The sequence below is a fragment of the Hypomesus transpacificus genome, chromosome 6 (assembly GCF_021917145.1).
Source record: "Hypomesus transpacificus isolate Combined female chromosome 6, fHypTra1, whole genome shotgun sequence".
NCBI classification, from domain to species: domain Eukaryota; kingdom Metazoa; phylum Chordata; class Actinopteri; order Osmeriformes; family Osmeridae; genus Hypomesus; species Hypomesus transpacificus.
In genome coordinates, this window is record NC_061065.1 from 2,078,200 (window position 1) to 2,100,525 (window position 22,326).

Sequence of the window (22,326 nt, forward strand, 5' to 3'; positions counted from 1 at the left end):
AAGGAGAGGGCAAGAGAAGGAAGGGTGAGGAGATGGGGGAAGGGAGAGAGGAAGGAGAGGGCAAGAGAAGGAAGGGTGAGGAGATGGGGGAAGGGAGAGAGGAAGGAGAGGGCAAGAGAAGGAAGGGTGAGGAGATGGGGGAAGGGAGAGAGGAAGGAGAGGGCAAGAGAAGGAAGGGTGAGGAGATGGGGGAAGGGAGAGAGGAAGGAGAGGGCAAGAGAAGGAAGGGTGAGGAGATGGGGGAAGGGAGAGAGGAAGGAGAGGGCAAGAGAAGGAAGGGTGAGGAGATGGGGGAAGGGAGAGAGGAAGGAGAGGGCAAGAGAAGGAAGGGTGAGGAGATGGGGGAAGGGAGAGAGGAAGGAGAGGGCAAGAGAAGGAAGGGTGAGGAGATGGGGGAAGGGAGAGAGGAAGGAGAGGGCAAGAGAAGGAAGGGTGAGGAGATGGGGGAAGGGAGAGAGGAAGGAGAGGGCAAGAGAAGGAAGGGTGAGGAGATGGGGGAAGGGAGGGTTGAGGAAGGGAGGGAGGAACAACTCGACCGCCAGAGGAGAAGGAGCCAACCCTGACACACAGCAGACAGGTTGATGTCCACCAGATTAACTCCCCATTACATCTCAACAACAACAACAAAATTGCAATCAAAAATGACTTTATTTTTTTAAGACAACAATAGTCTTTTCACAATAATTAATCCAGTTAAAAACAGAGGACATTTAATGAGAGTTCTTGAACGTAATGCCCAACACATGACCCCAACTACCACACAGCAGGTCCCAACAGCAAGGCATCACAGGTCATTTGGAAAATCCTCATCAACCCTTAACATGAATGTTACATTAACTACCATGTACCCACATAGCAGCACCTATAGTTACATTGTAAATGCACAGGAACCGCTATGTAGTTACACACCATTGTGGTTTAGTGGCAGGCCTACAAGTTATTACTCAAGTGAAACTTGCTATGGGGGAGGGGAGGGTGGGCTAACAGGGGAAGAGGAATTACTGGTAAGTACTTTCATGGTAGGCGGTGTAATCTTAATGTGAGGTGTTGTAACGCTTTGGTGTCGTGATCAAGACTAACATCATTTGGATCCGTGAATCTGCTTCAGTCAAAGTAGACCTCTGCTCACTTTTACCACATCCAACAGTATAAAAATTATAATCACAACAGATATTATGAAGGCACAACCTGAGCAGCCGGGCGCACCACGGCTCAAGGTTTGTTTTGGAATGATGAGGAAGAATTCTGACAAACAAAGAAGATAGACAAGACGTCAGATAAACGGACATGATAATAAATATCAACGGATAATATTTATTATCGTTTTTGAAATTACTGTGGCATGTTTCCTCGCGCTCTCTGGTCTAGCTCAGCCTCGTTCTATATCAGCGGTTTACAGGGTTAGGGTTTACAGTTCTGCCTCGATGATGGAGAAGTCAGTTTCCAGTGGATTCGCTTCATCTCAACTGCACAACTGGTGAATGTATGAGTTGTCACTACACAAGCTATTCACAATTCATCTGGCCACAATCACAGCCTTCATTCATGAGGTGCAGTGGCGGTTCTACAAAGGGGGCTACAGGGGCCAGTGCCCCTGTAAAAATGTCCCTGGCCCCCCTGTGCTGACTGAATAATAAAAATATTTGTTATTTTATGTTGTTTTTCTTCTTGTAGTAGTCATCATGAAACGAGGAAGGGACATTACAGCCTTTTTGCCCCAGTAAATACAAAAGTGAGAGAAACATATCAAGGTATTGAGAGAGCTGAGGACCTGGAACAGGGAGTGCCAGAGCCATTTGTATGATTTTAATGTAAGGCAAAAATTAAAGTCTTTACTGTTTAAATATAATTTGTTTCCGTCTTTTAATGTGCCCCTCTGATTAAACACTGGCCCCCCTTTGGCCCCGTAAAATGTGTCTAGAACCGCCACTGATCAAGTGTCAGTTGTCTTTGCCATACCTCTATGTCTAATCTCAGACTAGGCCAACAAACAGTGTGGTTCTAAATGTGCTTATAGTTCTTTTTTTGAATCTTCAATAACTAATAAGCACTTGGGTTGTTTAATAAAGAGCAAAAGTATAAAGGATTAAAGCACAGATTCACACTTCAAGTAATTTCAGGTATGAAGAAGGAACATGGAAACAGTTCAGTGCTTATACTCTACATAAGAAAATATCAAGGTATCTTGCAAAAGATGTCACTAAAAAGGAGTCGAAAAATAACCTCTAGGAACCATAAAAATGTTGTTCATTAGTGGATTGTCTCGGCAAGAATATGGCACAGCCCATGAAGCAGGGCGAAGATGCTAGCTTGGTTGACGCCACTACTGAACCCCAGATCGCTTGGAAACTGAGAAGGTGCCACCCAAACATCCGTGTAAGTATTACCAATTCTGCCGTCTATTCACAAATAACATTTTATGGTCCTTGCATATAGAAATATTTCACAGCAGTCTCATTCGGAAATGAAACTTCGGTATGACAACATAAAAAATGAAACCTATGGCCTATATTCTCTTCAGGTAAAAACACAGCTAGCATCAACACAGTGCGAGTTAACGTTCTATATGCTTTGGACAACTACGAGGTATTTTTTGTGAGGATGAATGATCACATTATGGTTGAGTAAGACAAAGTGGTGTCTGTACATGTTTACAGTGGGAAACATCCGGGGTTTTTAATCATTTGACTGCCTGGTAGTTTTGCCTTCAGGACGAACACTACTTTTTTTCTCAGGTCAAGATTATTCTTTGGACAGCCAGTATAAAGCTGACAGGTCAGTTAAGACTTGATAGTTTACGATATCAAAACACTTAAACTGCCCCAAACCATAAACACAAGACACGCATGAACTGGCTTTGGCGTGAAACACCAGGAGAGAGCTCCTGTCAGACATGGATGGTAGAACATGCACACCAGACATGTTCCTGAGGAAGCAACAGCACTGGTCCACCACCATGACAATAACATGAAAGGAAGAGGACAGCAGATATCAGCATGGGACCAGTTTCTCAGACCAGATTAAACCCGATATCCTTGACTAAAAGCCTCTCCTAATTCCAGATTATTTTCAGTCCAGGTTTAGGATTAATCTGGAATTGAAAAACACAAGCCTCGAGTTCAAACCAGACTTGAACTCCTCAGAGACTAGTGAGTAGAATGTCCCACGATGGAACAGAATGGTGTCCGCTCATTCTAGAATTCTTGAGATTCCAAAACATGAAAACACATGACCCTGAACCAAACCAGACAACAGCTAACAAGATTCACTCGCTTCACGACAGACTTAATCATTAAAAACATGTATGCACTTCATAAAACAACTACATTGGTGTTAACCTAAATAAAACACTTCAACTTCTACAACATTGACAATAGCAGATTAAAATGGGCACTTACAAAACATTGTGTATTTTCCCCATTTTAAATCATTGGAAAAGCGTCTCCTCAAAACATCAAGATGTGTGGAGAGAGCGCGAGGAGAGATGGATGCTGCCAGGAGTTCAGGCCTGAACTCCTGAACCATCAGCTGTCCCTGTACTGCTTCTCCACCATCAGACAAGGTCAGGCATGGACAGAGACCTGGCCTCAGGGGGGTCCAGCCCTGTGAGGGCTTCGGTAGTTGGGCTCCAGGTGATCTCTTGTGCTTCTACATTACGGAATCAACGTCTGTACAAGTTCTCCTAGTACTTATTACAGCAGCTTGGAGGTGAACACGTGAACAAAGGCCATGTGGAGCAGACTAACTAGAAGAGTTGTACGATTTAAACCATAACATTATTACATCTGTGATTATTGTGCCTTCGGTCAAGTTCCTAGTGTGACATTTCAACGTGTTTGTTATCCACATTTATATATTTTCATTTTCTTTGTCTCTACAAAAATAAGAGAATAATACTATTACTTTATAACTAGTCAAGTATGAAGAAGTACTATGTATTTGATCCTGATTCTGTTAGTGGGTCCTGCAACACTTTACAATGAGGTTACATTGACTACCATGTAACTACAGTCAGACTTACAGTAACAACACTGGAAGAGGAATGACTGTAACTGAATGGTGTTTAGTGTTATAGGTGTCTTTCTGTTATAGGTTGTTACACAAGTGTAAGAAGGCCCAGGATGGGGGAGGGGGGAGGGGGGCCAGGACAGCTCCCCTTCCCCCATACCAAGTTTCACTCACGTATAACTTGTACCGCTAAGTGCAACTGCTCAGCAGCTACTATGTAGTTAGTGTTACTGCAGGTGTTACTATGGTTACATGGTAGTTCTACTCCTTCCAGTGAAGTGTTGCAGTTGGTCCGTACTCACAGTGCTGTGTGTTTAGGCTCCAGCAGGTCAGTCCTGAACGTGCAGGACCCAGAGGGCTGTCTCCAGCTGGGAGGGCTGTCAGCTTTAGCTGGAGGCTTCTGGCCTCAGACCAGAAACAGAGCTGCTCCTCTGGCCTCAGACCAGCAACAGAGCTGCTCCTCTGGCTTCAGGGAGAGGTGGTGTGGTGTCGTCTCCAGGTCTTCCCTCAGGCAGACTGATGCTGCTCTACCCTCTGCTGGAGGTTCATGACTGAAAGGTGACCTTTAGGTGTGTGCGAGCGTCAGAGAGGTACAGTGAATTCAAGATGGTGTGTATTGAAGACTGGAACATGTCGGTTAGTTCCTGCCTTTCTCAGCGCCCTGGATCTTCGGAGTCATCCAGGGGCGTCGCCTGGTCCTCCTGCCCCCATAGGGCTCTCTCCCTGGGGCAGCGTGAGCTGCAGGGGGGCATGCGTGGTGTTTCTGGGTTGTGGGAGGGTTTAGGGTGGAGGTCTGGGGGGTTGTGTGTGGGGTGGGGCAGTGTGTGTGTGGGAGGGGTCATGGGTCACAAGAATGTCTCCTGCACCATGTGAGCGAGTGGACAGGAAGGCTTAGGGGTAACTCTCTCCTCCACCTCTCCTCCTCTCTCCTCCACCTCTCCTCCTCTCTCCTCCACCTCTCCTCTCTCGTCATCCTTGCCTCCTCTCTTCTCCTCCCCCTCCTCCAGCCTCTCCCCCTCCTTGGTAAGCCCCACACCATTACTGTCCTTCTGGGCCATCTGATAGGGCAGGCTGTCCAGGGGTCTGGCCTGCACACACACACACACACACACACATCACAGGTTGCAGACAGAGCTTTGGAGGCTACAGAGAGTAGCGTGTATGCATGTAGCGTGTATGCGTGTAACGTGTATGCATGTAGTGTGTATGCCTGTAGCGTGTATGCGTGTAGCGTGAATGCATGTAGCGTGTATGCATGTAGCGTGTAAACCTGTAACGTGTATGCCTGTAGCGTGTATGCGTGTAGCGTGTATGCCTGTAGCGTGTATGCCTGTAGCGTGTATGCCTGTAGCGTGTATGCCTGTATGCATGTAGCGTGTATGCCTGTAGCGTGTAGTGTGTATGTCTGTAGTGTGTATGCGTGTAGCCTGTAGCTTGTATGCATGTAGCGTGTATGCCTGTAGTGTGTATGCCTGTAGTGTGTATGCGTGTAGTGTGTATGCCTGTAGTGTGTATGCGTGTAGCCTTTAGCGTGTATGCATGTAGCGTGTATGCATGTAGCGTGTAGCCTATAGTGTGTATGGCTGTAGCGTGTATGCCTGTAGCGTGTATGCCTGTAGCGTGTATGCCTGTAACGTGTATGCATGTAGTGTGTATGCCTGTAGCGTGTATGCGTGTAGCGTGAATGCATGTAGCGTGTATGCATGTAGCGTGTAAACCTGTAACGTGTATGCCTGTAGCGTGTATGCGTGTAGCGTGTATGCCTGTAGCGTGTATGCCTGTAGCGTGTATGCCTGTAGCGTGTATGCCTGTATGCATGTAGCGTGTAGTGTGTATGTCTGTAGTGTGTATGCGTGTAGCCTGTAGCTTGTATGCATGTAGCGTGTATGCCTGTAGTGTGTATGCCTGTAGTGTGTATGCGTGTAGTGTGTATGCCTGTAGTGTGTATGCGTGTAGCCTTTAGCGTGTATGCATGTAGCGTGTATGCATGTAGCGTGTAGCCTATAGTGTGTATGCCTGTAGCGTGTATGCCTGTAGCGTGTATGCCTGTAGCGTGTATGCGTGTAGTGTGTATGCCTGTAGCGTGTATGCCTGTAGCGTGTATGCCTGTAGCGTGTATATACCTTGTGCAGGAGTGGGGTGACGCAGCACAGCTTGTCTCGGTGGCGCTGGGGCAGGAAGAAGAGCAGCGTGCCCAGGACAGGAAACACCGTGCCGGGGGTCAGGTCACACTCCTGCATGGGCCCTGGGGGGTGGGGAGAGGTTAGACTAGCTCCTGCATGGGCCCTGTATGTACAGGTGTGTGTGCACCGGTGTGTGTGTGTGTACTGGTGTGTGTAGTGTGTACAGGTGTATGTGTGTGCGCGCGTCCTACCGGTGAGCATGCTGACCAACAGCCCCACCAGCACCACGGTGGTGGAGTTCAAAGCGCTGTACCACATGTAGGACAGAGAGTAGAGAGCCTGGAGACCCGAGGCTCTGAGGAACACACACACACACGGGCATCAGAATACACACACAAACCTCCTGTTTGCAGTGACTAACAGAAAAAGTTCCTTATACTGTGTTTATTAGGCTAATCTTAAAAATACAGAACATAAGAAGAATTTGGAACAATTAGCATAAATTACCTTTGTTTGGTTGTGATGGTGCTGATCATGGTTGTCATGACAGCGGTGGTCATGTTTCCAGGGAGGGCGGTGGCGTTGCCGGGGGGCAGAGGGAGGGGCATGCGGGACACAAAACTACCGATGCCCACCCAGAAGGCCATGCCTAGTCCTGCCACCAACCCCACCACCGCACCCTGGAGGAGAGGAGGATAGACTTACTGTGGGGTTGGCACAGTGAGGGAGGAGGGGAGAGGAGGAGAGACTTACTGTGGGGTTGGCCCAGGGAGGGAGGAGGGGAGAGACTTACTGTGGGGTTGGCCCAGGGAGGGAGGAGGGGAGAGGAGGAGAGACTTACTGTGGGGTTGGCCCAGGGAGGGAGGAGGGGAGAGACTTACTGTGGGGTTGGCCCAGGGAGGGAGGAGGGGAGAGACTTACTGTGGAGTTGGCCCAGGGGGGGAGGAGGGGAGCGGAGGAGGAGAGACTTACTGTGGGGTTGGCCCAGGGGGGGAGGAGGGGAGCGGAGGAGGAGAGACTTACTGTGGGGTTGGCCCAGGGGGGGAGGAGGGGAGCGGAGGAGGAGAGACTTACTGTGGGGTTGGCCCAGGGGGGGAGGAGGGGAGCGGAGGAGGAGAGACTTACTGTGGGGTTGGCCCAGGGGGGGAGGAGGGGAGCGGGGGAGGAGAGACTTACTGTGGGGTTGGCCCAGGGAGGGAGGAGGGGAGCGGAAGAGGAGAGAATTACTGTGGGGTTGGCCCAGGGAGGGAGGAGGGGAGCGGAGGAGGAGAGACTTACTGTGGGGTTGGCCCAGGGAGGGAGGAGGGGAGAGACTTACTGTGGGGTTGGCCCAGGGGGGGAGGAGGGGAGCGGAGGAGGAGAGACTTACTGTGGGGTTGGCCCAGGGGGGGAGGAGGGGAGCGGAGGAGGAGAGACTTACTGTGGGGTTGGCCCAGGGGGGGAGGAGGGGAGCGGAGGAGGAGAGACTTACTGTGGGGTTGGCCCAGGGGGGGAGGAGGGGAGCGGAGGAGGAGAGACTTACTGTGGGGTTGGCCCAGGGGGGGAGGAGGGGAGCGGAGGAGGAGAGACTTACTGTGGGGTTGGCCCAGGGAGGGAGGAGGGGAGCGGAGGAGGAGAGACTTACTGTGGGGTTGGCCCAGGGGGGGAGGAGGGGAGAGACTTACTGTGGGGTTGGCCCAGGGGGGGAGGAGGGGAGAGACTTACTGTGGGGTTGGCCCAGGGGAAGAACATTCCCAGACAGAAGAGACCCAGCAGAGGACCTCCCACCATGCCAAAGATACTGAGAGCAGCCTGGAGGGAGAGAGGGAGGAGGGGGAGAGAGAGGAGGGAGAGAGAGAGGAGGAAGAGAGGGAGGAGGGAGAGAGGGAGGAGGGGGAGAGAGAGGAGGGAGAGAGGGAGGAGGGGGAGAGAGAGGAGGGAGAGAGAGAGGAGGGGGAGAGGGAGGAGGGGGAGAGAGAGGAGGGAGAGAGGGAGGAGGGAGAGAGAGGGGACTGTTTATTTTCAGCTGGTCAGAGTGTCACAGTATGAGGTAGAACAGGATGATACTCACCTGCAGTACAGAGCCCATGAGGGAGGCCAGGTAGGCCATGCCCAGACACACCAGACCATAGCCCAGCGCTGTGGGCACACACACGCACACACACACACCAACATCATACACACACACACACCAACATCATACACACACACACACCAACATCATACACACACACACACCAACATCATAGACACACACACACCAACATCATAGACAACTCCTTTGACCTCCATTAGTACATGTACATCTATTAAATACTACACAAACATATATAATGAGCTTCAATGTGAATTAAAATCCTGAATGTGTGAGGTGACTGCTGCCCCCTGTGGGGATGAGGGGAACTGCACCTCACCCAGGCCCTTAGACAGCAGCCTGTGAGGTGACTGCTGCCCCCTGTGGGGATGAGGGGAACTGCACCTCACCCAGGCCCTTAGACAGCAGCCTGTGAGGTGACTGCTGCCCCCTGTGGGGATGAGGGGAACTGCACCTCACCCAGGCCCTTAGACAGCAGCCTGTGAGGTGACTGCTGCCCCCTGTGGGGATGAGGGGAACTGCACCTCACCCAGGCCCTTGGACAGAAGCGTGGCTCGGGCCTCCGTCATCGCCGGGAAGTGGGGCTTGATCAGGTCCTCCATGGTTACCGTCGCCAGGGAGTTGAACGCTGACGAGATGGTGCTGCAGGGAAACAGGCGTCGCCATGGGGAGAAGGCTACTATTATGGGCTGTAGAAGTGTTGAAATTAATCAAATAATCGATGCATCGCGATGCAGACATGGACAATGCTGCATCGATGCAGTGGCCAACAATAATTGATTATAACGCAATGATGTCGCTCGTTAATTTTCCGGCCGCGGCATAAACATTCAAATGTAAAATAACATTCTTAGTAGCGAAACCCGTTTCATCTAGACCTATGATAGACTCTAGCAGAGAATGTCAAAGAGAACTGCCACTCATGAAACTTCTGGGTTCTGAACTGGTTGCAGTTCCACTGTAGTTCCATATGAGAGCGCTAACGGGCGAGTGCAGAATAAATGGAGGTCTATAGAGCTATATCCCTGAATATCCTTTTTTCAGGATATAATTTGTTGTCTAGTAATTTGAATGTTGAATCCGAAAGTGGAGGCAAACAAAATACACACTGCTGGGGGTAAGACTTGTTTTAAGTCGCTTTTTTGTCTTAAAAAGCCTTTTAAAATGTCAATGATGTCATACACATCGTACGACCAGAGATACTGCTTTACGGCAATCTCAGGTCAAATTTTTCTCTCAAGGCATCGACAACACAGCTGACAGGTTCTCCCTGTCAATACACATGCTAGAAAGAGTTTTGGCATACTAATGTTGCTAATGCTCTGACATTCTGGTTCCGCTTCGGATACCATCAAGCGGGATCTCTAGTCGTAGTCACTCCTTCACTAACCAATCAGCATTCATTAGCAGAATGCTAGCGTGTTATGGGCAACAACGACTCACCCTGTAAGAAATCAAAAGTACATAAGTACTTGTTCATTCAACTTTCGACCTATGATCCATGTTGAACATGCAAAAACTACAATCAAATCGGAGCTTTCTCAACGACAATCAGGCAAAAGAGACAAATGTAGTCGTTCAGCTCCATAGACTCCCATTCATTTTGCACTCGACCGCGATCACCCCCAGTGGAACTCTGGTGTAACTGCAACCAAACTTAGTACAATGGGGCTTAATAGGGAGTGGGCAGGCTCTGTGTAGACGGGCTCTGACTCTAGTCTCATATGGGTCAATTGTTTTTTTTGTTTTTTTTAAGAATAATAATTTTCACATAATACGTTAAACTGTAATTTCATTTGCTCTTGGGGCCCTTAGGGCCCTCTGGTAGCCACAGGGGCCCTAAGCAGCCGCTTAGTTCTCTTATGCCTTGGGCCGGCCCTGTATGTGCACAGTGTATACTACACTGCACTGCGGCTGTAAGGGGTGAAATAGTTCCGTTATGAAACTGACGCAGCACAACTTATCCTCCTAGACTACAGAATGTCCTAGAACCAACCCAGGTTCCCTGTAGACTGGGGAGATGGAGAGGCTGTCAGAGAGAGACGCTGTCTGGGAGTCGGGTGGCTGAGCGGTTATGGAATCGGGCTAGTAATCCGAAGGTTGCCAGTTCGATTCCTGGCTGTGCCAAATGACATTGTGTCCTTGGGCAAGGCACTTCACCCTACTTGCCTCGGGGGGAATGTCCCTGTACTTACTGTAAGTCGCTCTGGATAAGAGCATCTGCTAAATGACTAAATGTAAATGTCTAAGACTCAGGGCTGTGGTTCACCTGAGGGCTCCACTGAAGAGACACGCCACAAACAGGCCAGGCAGGCCTGGCAGATCCCTCAACACGTCCATCACAAAGTACAGCACCATCTGCAGGACAGGAGGGCGGGGTCAGAGGGCGGGGTCAGAGGGCGGGGTCAGAGGGCACAGCTCTGTGTCTGCTGAACATTCCACAGAGTCTTTGTAAACAGCATCTGCTGAATGTAATAATACAGCCCACAGTGCTAGGTGACCTGGTCGTTGGACTTGACGTAGCCCTTGTCCAGAGGGCTGTCCTCTCCGTAGCGGGCAAACATCACCAGGCCCATCAAACAGCCCAGACACAACACCAGCTGCTGGCAGGGGAACACCACGTAGCACGACCTGCAGCACACACACAGCATATACACACACACACAGCATATACACACACACACACAGTCAGTATCGTAGAGGAGCGATGGTAACATCATAGAGCAGCAGAGGTCACATGACCCTGACTACTCACAGGACGGCGGCGCTCTCGGTGCGAGAGCTGAGGTATCTCTGGACCTGCGCCTGGTTCACTCCGTACAGGGCCAGCATGAGGAACACCCCGCCCAGCCCCAGGGTCCAGAAGGTGTGTCTCTCCAGGGGGTCAGGGTTCAGGCTGAGGGAGACAGTTAGAGTTACTACAGTAGACAGCAGGTTAGTGGAGTAAGGTTAGATGGGGGAGGGGGTGAGGTTAGATGGGGGAGGGGGTGAGGTCAGATGGGGGTGAGGTTAGATGGGGGAGGGGGTGAGGTCAGGTTCTCACTCCAGGCCAGCAATGCGGCTCCCGTTCACAGCCTTCCTCCACACCTCAGCCATGCCCCCCGCCTGGCCAGCCCCCACCACGATGACGGCCAGCTGGCCCGCAAACATCACCACCGTCTGGAACACATCCGTCCACATCACCGCCTTCAGACCTCCCTGGGGGGGGGGACGAGGGGACGAGGGGACGAGGGAGAGATGACGATAAGCTGTTATAAATGAACTTTTTGCCCCAGGATGAGTTCTTTAGCAGGAGCAGCGACAACATGACAAACTACATGTGATCTGGTGTGCCGTGTGAGACAGGTGACTCACCAGTGTGGTGTACAAAGTACACACCAGGCCCATAGCCATCACTGCCCCCCACAGGTCAAAGCCAGTAACTGCAGGTGAAAGTCAAAAACAAAATCACAGAGTGCAGGGAGAGGTGTTCCAGTGCGGGCAGAGGTTCTACCCCAGTGTCTGCAGGTGAAGGTCATGGTGTTTACCTGCGTTGAGAGCCAGGGCCGGGGCATACAAGACCACACCCATGTAGATGACCTGCAGAGCCCACACACACACGTTCAAATGCACCAGGAGCCAGAACACACTTGTGTTGGAGACGCATCACTACACACAATACTTGTTGGAGACACATACATAATAGGTGCACACACAATAAAACCATCATTACCATCTGGAAGATGAAGGTGACGGTGCCACAAATGCGAACAGTCTTGTTGAAGCGCAGCTCCAGATACTAGACAGAAACACCAGATTACACAAGACGACTTATTCATCTCTGCAGGGAGGACTCCCAGAGAGGAGACAGTGATGCTGAGAACTGGAGTGAGATCTACCCTCCTGTAGGTTTACGCTCCAACCCTGCTCCTGTCTAACACACACAGCCCCCTCACCTCGTAGATCTACCCTCCTGTAGGTCTACACTCCAACCCTGCTCCTGTCTAACACACACAGCCCCCTCACCTCGTAGATCTACCCTCCTGTAGGTCTACACTCCAACCCTGCTCCTGTCTAACACACACAGCCCCCTCACCTCGTAGATCTACCCTCCTGTAGGTCTACACTCCAACCCTGCTCCTGTCTATCACACACAGCCCCCTCACCTCGTAGGCGGAGGAGAGGCGGAGCCTATAGAACACAGGGATGAACACGTGAGCGGGGATGAGCAGTCCCAGGAAGTAGGAGCAGCCCAGGAACCAGTACTGCGTCCCAAAGGCGTACACCTCCGACGGCACGCCCAGGATGGCCACGGCCGACTGGAAGGTGGCCAGCAGGGACAGAGACACGGGCAGGCAGCCCATGGAGCGATCGGCCAGCAGGAACTCCTGTGTGGTGCGCTGCCGCCCGCCGGAGAAGGCGTGGAAGAGGCCGATGCCCGTAGACGCCACCAGCAGCACGGCAAAGATCACATAGTCCACCGTGGAGAAGTGCATCCGCACTACGTCTCCCATGGTGCCGCGGGGCGTGGGGGTGGAGAGAGGGGGGGGGGCTCCTGAGGTGAGATCAGGATGCTGGTGGAGGATGATCACCCATAGGGATGTACCAGGTCACGATGGGGGAGGGGCTACAGGAGAGGGGGGGGGGGAGAGAGAGATAAATTAATGCTTTAATTTGACTTGACTGCCTATGTTAGTCTGATAGTAATTAGTGCTGTCAAACAAGTAAAATATTTAATCGCATTAATGCCATAGTTAATCACAATTAATCACACATTTTTATCTATTCAAAATGTCCCTTGATTTCTTTTTGTCCTGTTATTTTTACGCATTTTAATGATCTTATCAACATGGAAAAGTGGATCGGATTGCTTAGTGCAAATGTTTGTTTTTTATTGAAAACAACATTGCAATCGCCTGGCTTTGACGAGGGGGCGGAGAATTCTCATCAGCCGTGTGCTTGGCCATCAAGTGGTATTTCAGACTGGACGTGCTGTGATGATGGGTCAGTTCACAACGATAAAACACACACATCACTTTGGTCTTGCAACTTTTTAAAAGTAAACTTTCCATTCATAATGTTATTGGCATCCATTTCGACGTCTCGCGCTCGCCATCCACTCTTTAGCCGGCTTGCAAGCCCAAACAAGTGTGTGGCGTGCCTGTTGTTTTGTTTCCGGTCTAGCTTGATCCGGTGTGGTGTTGTAGTTTTTCTAACGTCAGTAGTTGTTGCAACAGCATGTGAAAAAATCACAAAGTTTGCTAGGCCAAAAAGAACGCTAATCGCGCGATAAAATAATTGACGCTGTTAATTTGGGTTTGCGTTAACGCCGTTAATAACGCAAATAGTTCAAGTTCAAGTCTTTTATTTGTCAGGTACACAGAAGGTTAGACTGGGCACTGAAATTCTTAAGACAAGACAACGGAAGCACCTGGCATAACATAACATAATATATACACGTATAAGTACACAGAACATAATTTACATCAATGCTGAGCTTAAATAAGTGAAACTTCCTAAATTACAGATAACAATAAATAGTACACTATACTAACCCTTAATGCACATAAAACCTGTTTCAACCCTATAACCTATTCTAATAGTAATGTAACCTCAAGGTGAACACTTTACACCCAGTTGCCCTGAGATGCAAAAACAACAACCTTGGAATGTGACTGTCTGGTTAAACTGGAGCTCCAGTTAGTGCCACAGTCCAAAGATAAGACACTGAGATGATCAGAGGTAATCTCTCTTTCTCTCACACAGAACACACAGAAGTACAGAGGAAGCGAAGGAGATAGAGAGAGACACAGGAAGAGAGAGAGACAGACAGGGAGAGAGAGACGGGGGAGAGAGAGAGGGAGAAGAGAGAGAGGGAGAGGAGATGTGTCGTAGGTCTTACCTCTTCAGTAGACGATGTTTGTCGTCCTCACCCAGAAACACTCTTAGTACTCAGATAGTGGGCGTGGCTCCCTCACAAGGACCAATCAAACAAAGGGACAACCTGCAAGAAAAAAATCATATTTTCATAACACTGTTAGCAAAGCTAAAATAATATAAAAGTTTTCATAAATCCAAGTAGTTGTTTTGTAAAAGTATAAAGAACATGTTAAGACAACAGAACATTATCCCTTGATATGTTTGTGCTGGCACTACCCAAACTGTTATCAACCCTCTCGCTTACAAGCAATATTTGGATTCTGAACGGTTCTGGACTCCCTACACCCTAACCCTACAACAACACACATGCAGACAGCTACACCTCCAAGGGAACTAATGCAACTCTATCTCTCATACCAACACAATGCTGCAGCTCTCCTGCTGACAGACCGACAGAGACACACAGAGAGAGTGTGAGAGAGGTAGTGTGAGAGACCGAGTGTGTGTGTGTGTGTTGGTAAGGCACTAGGGTGAGGTGACTGGTGAGAACTCTGATTTGATTAGCTCAGACCGGTTCAGTGGGCATGTGTTTGGGTGCATGTGTAAAAGAAGTGTGCGTGTGTGAGAGTGCGTGCGTGAAGGGTCAGTAAATGAGGTACCTGTAAAGAACAGGACGGTACAATAATAAAATGACTCCAGTAAAAGAAAGTTGACTGTTTTCCTCGAATGGACATCCTTAGGGCCTACTCATTCACCAGCTGACCCTGTCAAACTAAACACCAGACAATACTAACCTCTCCTGGGTTCAGTCGTCACATAAGGACCAGCTGACCCTGTCAAACTAAACACCAGACAATACTAACCTGTCCTGTGTTCAGTCGTCACATAAGGACCAGCTGACCCTGTCAAACTAAACACCAGACAATACTAACCTCTCCTCTCCTGTGTTTAGTCGTCACATAAGGACCAGCTTGTCCAAGGATCAAGGTTAGCTAGCTTTAACAAACACACGCTCTGTACACATGTGTCAGTGTGCTTGTAAACCAGGAGCTGTTAATGACACACTTTTACTGTCACATATTCATCTAAAGAAGTGAGATTTGGAGAGCTGGGTCAGCATGGTTGGCGTACAATGGACTCATTAGTAGGGGGAGGGGGAGGGAATCGATTCGCATTTTGAATTGCGATTCAGTCTTCTAGCGATTCATATTGATTCACACATTTTCAAAACTTAATTCTTTTAACAATGGGTTTACAAAAGTGCAAAAAAACTATACATTTTAAGGTTTTGATGCATTGGGATTTTCAACACTTAACTGCCTATCAGAGTCAAATAGAAACAAGCAACACTAAACAGCAAACTGGAATCAAATGTAAGCATATTTTGAATCGAAATGTGATTAAAAATCGAATCGTGAGGTAGCAAGCTTCCCACAGCCATACTCATTAGGTTAATGATTCACTGCCTTCTCTTGTCTCCGGGCTGTCTGCACCCCTATAGAACACAGCAGGGTTGAGAGAGGCAGAGTACAGTGGAGATGACACACACAGATTAATCAAAACATCATGACCACTCACAGGTGAGGCCGATAACATTGCTCATCTCCAAACAGCGGTAAATGTAAAGGTCTTTACACATGTAAAGGTCCAGACCATAATCAGAACACAGCCCTCTACAAGAAGAGAAGTGGAAAAATCTGACAACCATCTTTCTAACCAACTCATTCAGTCAGAAAGAAGTCACCGTGGCGACCGTTAGGACGTATCATGTGACTCGCAGCCAGGGGCAACAAGTCTGATGTGTGACGATATGGAGCTGCTTTAGGATGGGGGTCTGGGTTTTACTTGACATGTCTGGGTCAACAGATAAGATTGTACAACCTTCAGAATTCAACTGCAGTATTTAGTCTGAGGAAAATTGATATTCCCAGGGCAAATCCCACCTTTCATCAGACAGCATGTTTTGAAAATATAAAAGGGCTGAAAACAGTGAGTCCAGTTTGAGCCTTTAATCACCTGGCCTGCTGTTGTCACCTGTACCTGCTGCACATATCCCAGGCCCCTCTCTCTCCCTAGACACATCCCAGCCCTCTCTCACTCCAGACACATCCCAGCCCTCTCTCTCCCCAGACACATCCCAGCCCTCTCTCTCCCCAGACACATCCCAGCCCTCTCTCTCTCCCTCTCCCTCTCTCTCCCCAGACACATCCCAGCCCTCTCTCTCTCTCCAGACACATCCCAGCCCTCTCTCTCTCCCCAGACACATCCCAGCCCCCTCTCTCTCTCTCCAGACACATCCCAGCACTCTCTCTCTCTCTCTCCAGACACATCCCAGCCCTCTCTCTCTCTCCAGACACATCCCAGCCCTCTCTCTCTCTCCCCAGACACATCCCAGCCCTCTCTCTCTCCCCAGACACATCCCAGCCCTCTCTCTCTCTCCCCAGACACATCCCAGCCCTCTCTCTCTCTCCCCAGACACATCCCAGCCCTCTCTCTCTCTCTCCCCAGACACATCCCAGCCCTCTCTCTCTCTCTCCCCAGACACATCCCAGCCCTCTCTCTCTCTCCAGACACATCCCAGCCCTCTCTCTCTCTCTCCCCAGACACATCCCAGCCCTCTCTCTCTCTCCAGACACATCCCAGCCCTCTCTCTCTCTCCAGACACATCCCAGCCCTCTCTCTCTCTCCAGACACATCCCAGCCCTCTCTCTCTCCCCAGACACATCCCAGCCCTCTCTCTCTCTCCAGACACATCCCAGCCCTCTCTCTCTCCCTCTCCCTCTCTCTCTCCAGACACATCCCAGCCCTCTCTCTCTCCCCAGACACATCCCAGCCCCCTCTCTCTCTCCCCAGACACATCCCAGCCCTCTCTCTCTCCCTCTCCCTCTCTCTCTCTCCAGACACATCCCAGCCCTCTCTCTCTCTCCAGACACATCCCAGCCCTCTTTCTCTCTCTCCCCAGACACATCCCAGCCCTCTTTCTCTCTCTCCCCAGACACATCCCAGCCCTCTTTCTCTCTCTCCCCAGACACATCCCAGCCCTCTCTCTCTCTCCAGACACATCCCAGCCCTCTCTCTCTCCCCAGACACATCCCAGCCCCCTCTCTCTCTCTCCAGACACATCCCAGCACTCTCTCTCTCTCTCCAGACACATCCCAGCCCTCTCTCTCTCCCCAGACACATCCCAGCCCCCTCTCTCTCTCTCCAGACACATCCCAGCACTCTCTCTCTCTCCAGACACATCCCAGCCCTCTCTCTCTCTCTCTCTCCCTAGACACATCCCAGCCCCCTCTCTCTCCCTAGACACATCCCAGGTATAATTGTGATCTCATTGTGCCATACTGTCCTGCTAGGGCACTCAGATCTTCAAATCACTTGCTTTTATATGTGTCACAATGTTGCTTTGTTGTTTTGTAGCGTATTTCTGCTATGCATTATGTACAGCATTTTCGATCAATTTGTATTGTGTTCAATGTGTTTTATAAATCAAGGTTGTTGCTGTTGTCTGCAGCTGGCGTCTGCAGCAGTCTCAGATAGGAATGGGCATTCGACTAAATTGTCTTAATCGATCGTTGGGAGAATTAACGATCGATTTTCGATAAATCATTAACATTTTTATATTAAAATTAACTATGTATAGGCTATATTAAAATGCAGTGAAAATAGAAGAAACACAGCGAATTTCCACATTGAGATCTGTAGCTATTACAAGAAAAACAACTATTTCTGTAACTCCTAGAAGCGGAGCAGACAGCTGGAAGCCTGTGCTCAAACACAACTGACCCTAGTTTTTTTCCGGCTAATTAACAAAGCTTCATAAAAACCTTCGCCCTCAACAATACTTTAGGGTAGCATATCCATCTCGATGGACTTGCAGATTCGTTGGGTAATTTTCTCTGCTCGTTGTGCATTGCAGCTCCTCCGTGCTAACACCGAGAGCAGGATGCACCGCCACTAACCAGGGTCGATGTACGTTCTTCAAGTGGTACATCATTTGAGTCGTGGAGGAGTTGTATTTATACTCAGCTTTGCAGTGTTGGCAGTGAACAAGGTAATTTTTTAGTTAATATGGTGTCACGCTACACTTCGCCGTGACCTCTTCATGTTTACTTTTGAAATACATGGAAACTCGCCGGTAACTGAGTAGGCGTGTGGCGTTTTTTCCCAAACATGGCTTCATTTGGTAAAATGTTTAATTGCTGCCACATAGCGAAATCCATTGCATCCCTTCAAGACTCACACTACGCAACAGAACACGCATTAGTTTTATTGATGAACAAATAATGTCATAGACTAAATTCTTAATGATCGATAATCGATCGTCGATTAATTAAGCTCATCCCTAGTCTCAGAGAGATCTACCAAGGTACTGCAGCGGTCTCAGGAAGAGATCTACCAAGGTACTGCAGTGGTCTCAGAGAGATCTACCAAGGTACTGCAGCGGTCTCAGAGAGATCTACCGAGGTACTGCAGCGGTCTCAGAGAGATCTACCGAGGTACTGCAGCGGTCTCAGAGAGATCTACCAAGGTACTGCAGCGGTCTCAGGGAGATCTACGAAGGTACTGCAGCGGTCTCAGAGAGATCTACCAAGGTACTGCAGCGGTCTCAGGGAGATCTACCAAGGTACTGCAGCGGTCTCAGAGAGATCTACCAAGGTACTGCAGCGGTCTCAGGGAGATCTACCAAGGTACTGCAGCGGTCTCAGAGAGATCTACCAAGGTACTGCAGTGGTCTCAGGGAGAGATCTACCAAGGTACTGCAGTGGTCTCAGAGAGATCTACCAAGGTACTGCAGCGGTCTCAGGGAGATCTACCAAGGTACTGCAGTGGTCTCAGGGAGATCTACCAAGGTACTGCAGCGGTCTCAGAGAGATCTACCAAGGTACTGCAGTGGTCTCAGAGAGAGATCCGCGGAATCCAGTCCTGACAAGCTGTCTGTGAGACTCATCTGCAGCTCTGGTTATTACAGAGATGAAAATAACTCATGATGTGGAGCGTATGACTACAGATCAAGAGATCCCAGGTTCAACTCCACCCCCACCTCCCTGTGTACACAGCTTTGGATAAAAGCTAAATTAACGTATTATTGAAATCATGACTCATCCAGTTCTCTGAAGTAAAATGGAGAAGCAGCCCACACATCCCAGCCCTCTCTCTCCCCAGACACATCCCCTCTCCCCCTCCCCTCTCTCTCCCTCTCTCCCTCTCTCCAGACACATCCAAGCCCTCTCTCTCCCCAGACACATCCCAGCTCTCTCTCTCTCTCTCCAGACACATCCCAGCCCTTGGTTAACCCCCTGGTGAAGGCTGGTTAACCCCCTGGTGAAGGCTGGTTAACCCCCTGGTGAAGGCTGGTTAACACCCTGGTTAAGGTTGATACTGTGTGTCTGGGATGTTTCTCCTTAATAGAAACCCTGGAGCTTAAGAAGTAGGGGTGGGTGGGAGAAAAGAATTGATTCACATTTTAAATCTGATTTAGTCTTCGAACAATTCACAAATGTATAAAATCGATTTATGGATTTGTGACCCCAAGAAGCAATTTGAATTGTGAGGTACCAAAAGATTCCCACCCCTATTAAGATTTTCTTTTACACAGAAGCCATCATCTTTTAATCTCTCACTCCCTCTTTCTCGTGTGTGTGTGTGTGTGTGTGTGCGTGTGTACAAGAGGCCTGCTCAGCTTGACTGCTTGCACTAGCTGTTCCAACAGGTTAGATCAAGAACCCCTGAGAAGTCAGCAAGGATTTATGGAAAAGGACTAAAGCTCCTTAAAATGGCAGAGTTGAGGCCGTGGGAGACGGAGCATGGGGCCAGCAGGGAAGCATTACCAACCAGTCTCACCGTGCTGCAAGTAGGACACCAAGCACAAAGGTCAACATCCAAAGTCTGGTTGGAACAGAAAAATACTCTGGCAGGGAAAGGTGGGGATGGGTACTGCATCTGACTGTTAAAGACTGCAGGTTCAAATCCCTGCTGTACATCACGGATCAAAGTGTCTGTTAAAATTAACACAAGTACCAGACAGTGTGAGGTTCAGCAGATCAGACAATTACAGAAGAAAAACATACTTTTCTCAACAGACTTAGCTTGAGCAACTGAGGGACTTAGTACTCTGTGTGGACCTAGCCTCTCTCAAGAGAAGGCAGCCACAGCCCAACTCATCCTTATCACTAAATCATAAAAAGGTCAGAAGTTAGATGGATAGTCCATGCTAGCATGTCTACTGTTACCCCTTCGCATGGCTCTAAATGAATGTCCCAAGGAGGAAATCTGATGCTGGTTAAACCATAAAGGGTTGGGTCAGTTAACCAGCCAGCTGGCCAAACCTCACTCCCGCTCACAAACTGAGATATACTGACCGGTTTACCAATCCCAAGTTTTGTGTTACAAGCAGTTGCCAGACGACATGCTTCAAGTGGATAGTCTTCCTTACTTACCAAACAGCTAACGCCACTAACATCGATAGAGAGACTTCACAACAAGCACACATGGAAGACTTGGAAAGCAGCCGTTACCTGGCAACCAGAGAGAACCCGTTACGCTACTTCAGAGAGCCCAGCTTGTTTCCCCTTTCACTATCATGTAAGGGAAATTACTGAAGAAGACAAAATGATTACAATGTTGGAAGGTTTAAATCTGCCACAAAGATCCACGCTGTCACAGAATCGGTTACGGGACTAATGGAAAGATGAAAACGGATAAGATATTATAGATCTGGATTTATAACACTCAAAACAGTTTCTTCTGATCCCCTGGCCTCTCACAGCTACACATCTAATAGATGGCCTATATTAATAACAACAGCCCACAATGAATAACTACATGGATGATACTGAAGCTGCCCTATAGAGACTGTGAGAGAGAGAGAAAGAGACAGAGAGAGAGAGCTTCAGTACATTGATTGAAAAGGTCAGTTTAATGCCATGCTGTAAAAGACAGACTGTCTCAAGTCCTCTGGTGACTCTTCAGACCTGTTGCCAGAGGTACAGTATACTGGTGCAGACTGACGGAAGAGAAATCCAATGTAGCAACAAGACAAACGTTTGAGGTGTTCTATGATATTTCTATCGATATCCCATCAAATTACAGTAAAAACATATTTCCATAACCATATTACCATAACCATTATGACATCTGAAAGAAAACAACATACATCAGCCCCGGTCTACAGTTTTTTTGAACAAAATGGAAGAAATTGATTGCTGTTGTCAAGTAAGCTAGAGCTATCCATTTTGAACCACTGATTGCAGCGTGATGCTCTACTGTATAAGCAAGATCGATTAACGCTCATTACATTCTCACTTACAACAGGCGAAACACAGAGAGACACAACTAGCAAGCGCAAACATGTCGCAGACACGGTTGGCGCAATGTGACTCACTTGACAGACACTAACAGCTTTGTTTTTAAATTGTCTTTTTCTACTCATTCACAAAATCAGCTAGCTAGCGTTAGCGAGCTAACTCAGGCTAGCTAACACAGTGTAGCGGCAGGCAGACGCACCATGTCCAAGGTGTATGGCAGACACTGCTTCACTCAATGGAACGCCGTTTTCTCGCTAGCCATGAAAGAATGTAATACATATTGTATGACAGTTGGTCAACATGCAACCTCCCAAAAGTGAATATTAGTTTTCAAAGAATCAAGCTAGATAAATAGCTATCTGGATATATTATTAATGAGCTTACGTCCGCGTGGTCCTTGCTGCGTACGATCGCGTGAGACAGCTTCAGGTTTGGAGATCAGAGACGTGAACGCTCAGACAGCATCTACGACACATCAATATCATGTCCGCATCAATGTGTAGCTTGCCATGGTGTTTAGGTTCATGTGTAACGAAAGAAATATGAATCCTACCATGAGCCGCAGTCAGTCACCGTCGGATGGAGGAAAGATGTCACTAACGACGGTTTGGACCGCCCAACCTTGGCTTGTCAAGCTACACACACACACACTACACACATGTGCTTTCACTGACTAATAATAGTCTTCCGTCGCAAACTATGGGCATCATCTGGAAGTGACGAGTTGTGCAATGTCACCTAAATTGACATTTTATTGACCTTAGAATATGTGCCGTAACGTCCAACGTCACCGCAAATAAGTATAATTGCGTAGGTTTAACACATTTCGGCGATGTGAGATGTTGGCGCGAGAGGGACGGCCGGTGTCACCATCTTAAAGAGCAATGCTTTGATCTCTAAAGACTGACAGGGTTTGAGAATATATTCCAATAAACGTTGCTGACATGCTGCCCCCCAG

General features: G+C 48.8%; 1 protein-coding gene across 3 annotated transcripts; it reads right to left on the reverse strand.

Annotated features, from left to right (window-relative positions):
• Nucleotides 1-629: 629 nt before the first annotated feature.
• Nucleotides 630-22,308, reverse strand: slc5a6a (solute carrier family 5 member 6a). Of its 3 annotated transcripts, XM_047021808.1 has the most exons (18): nt 21,922-22,308; nt 21,753-21,833; nt 14,087-14,188; nt 12,351-12,811; nt 11,918-11,983; nt 11,733-11,784; nt 11,560-11,627; nt 11,249-11,403; nt 10,961-11,101; nt 10,707-10,836; nt 10,475-10,563; nt 8,735-8,847; nt 8,182-8,249; nt 7,836-7,922; nt 6,639-6,811; nt 6,383-6,486; nt 6,132-6,253; nt 630-5,096 (listed from the first exon to the last, which is right to left on the reverse strand). In XM_047021808.1, the coding sequence occupies exons 4-18, from the start codon at nt 12,696-12,698 to the stop codon at nt 4,854-4,856; spliced, it is 1,959 nt and encodes a 652-aa protein (XP_046877764.1). In that variant the 5' UTR covers nt 12,699-12,811; nt 14,087-14,188; nt 21,753-21,833; nt 21,922-22,308; the 3' UTR covers nt 630-4,853. The 3 variants fall into 3 exon arrangements, with proteins under 3 accessions (XP_046877764.1, XP_046877766.1, XP_046877765.1); XM_047021810.1 differs by lacking the exon at nt 21,753-21,833; XM_047021809.1 differs by lacking the exons at nt 21,753-21,833; nt 21,922-22,308 and adding an exon at nt 21,568-21,588.
• Nucleotides 22,309-22,326: the final 18 nt, after the last annotated feature.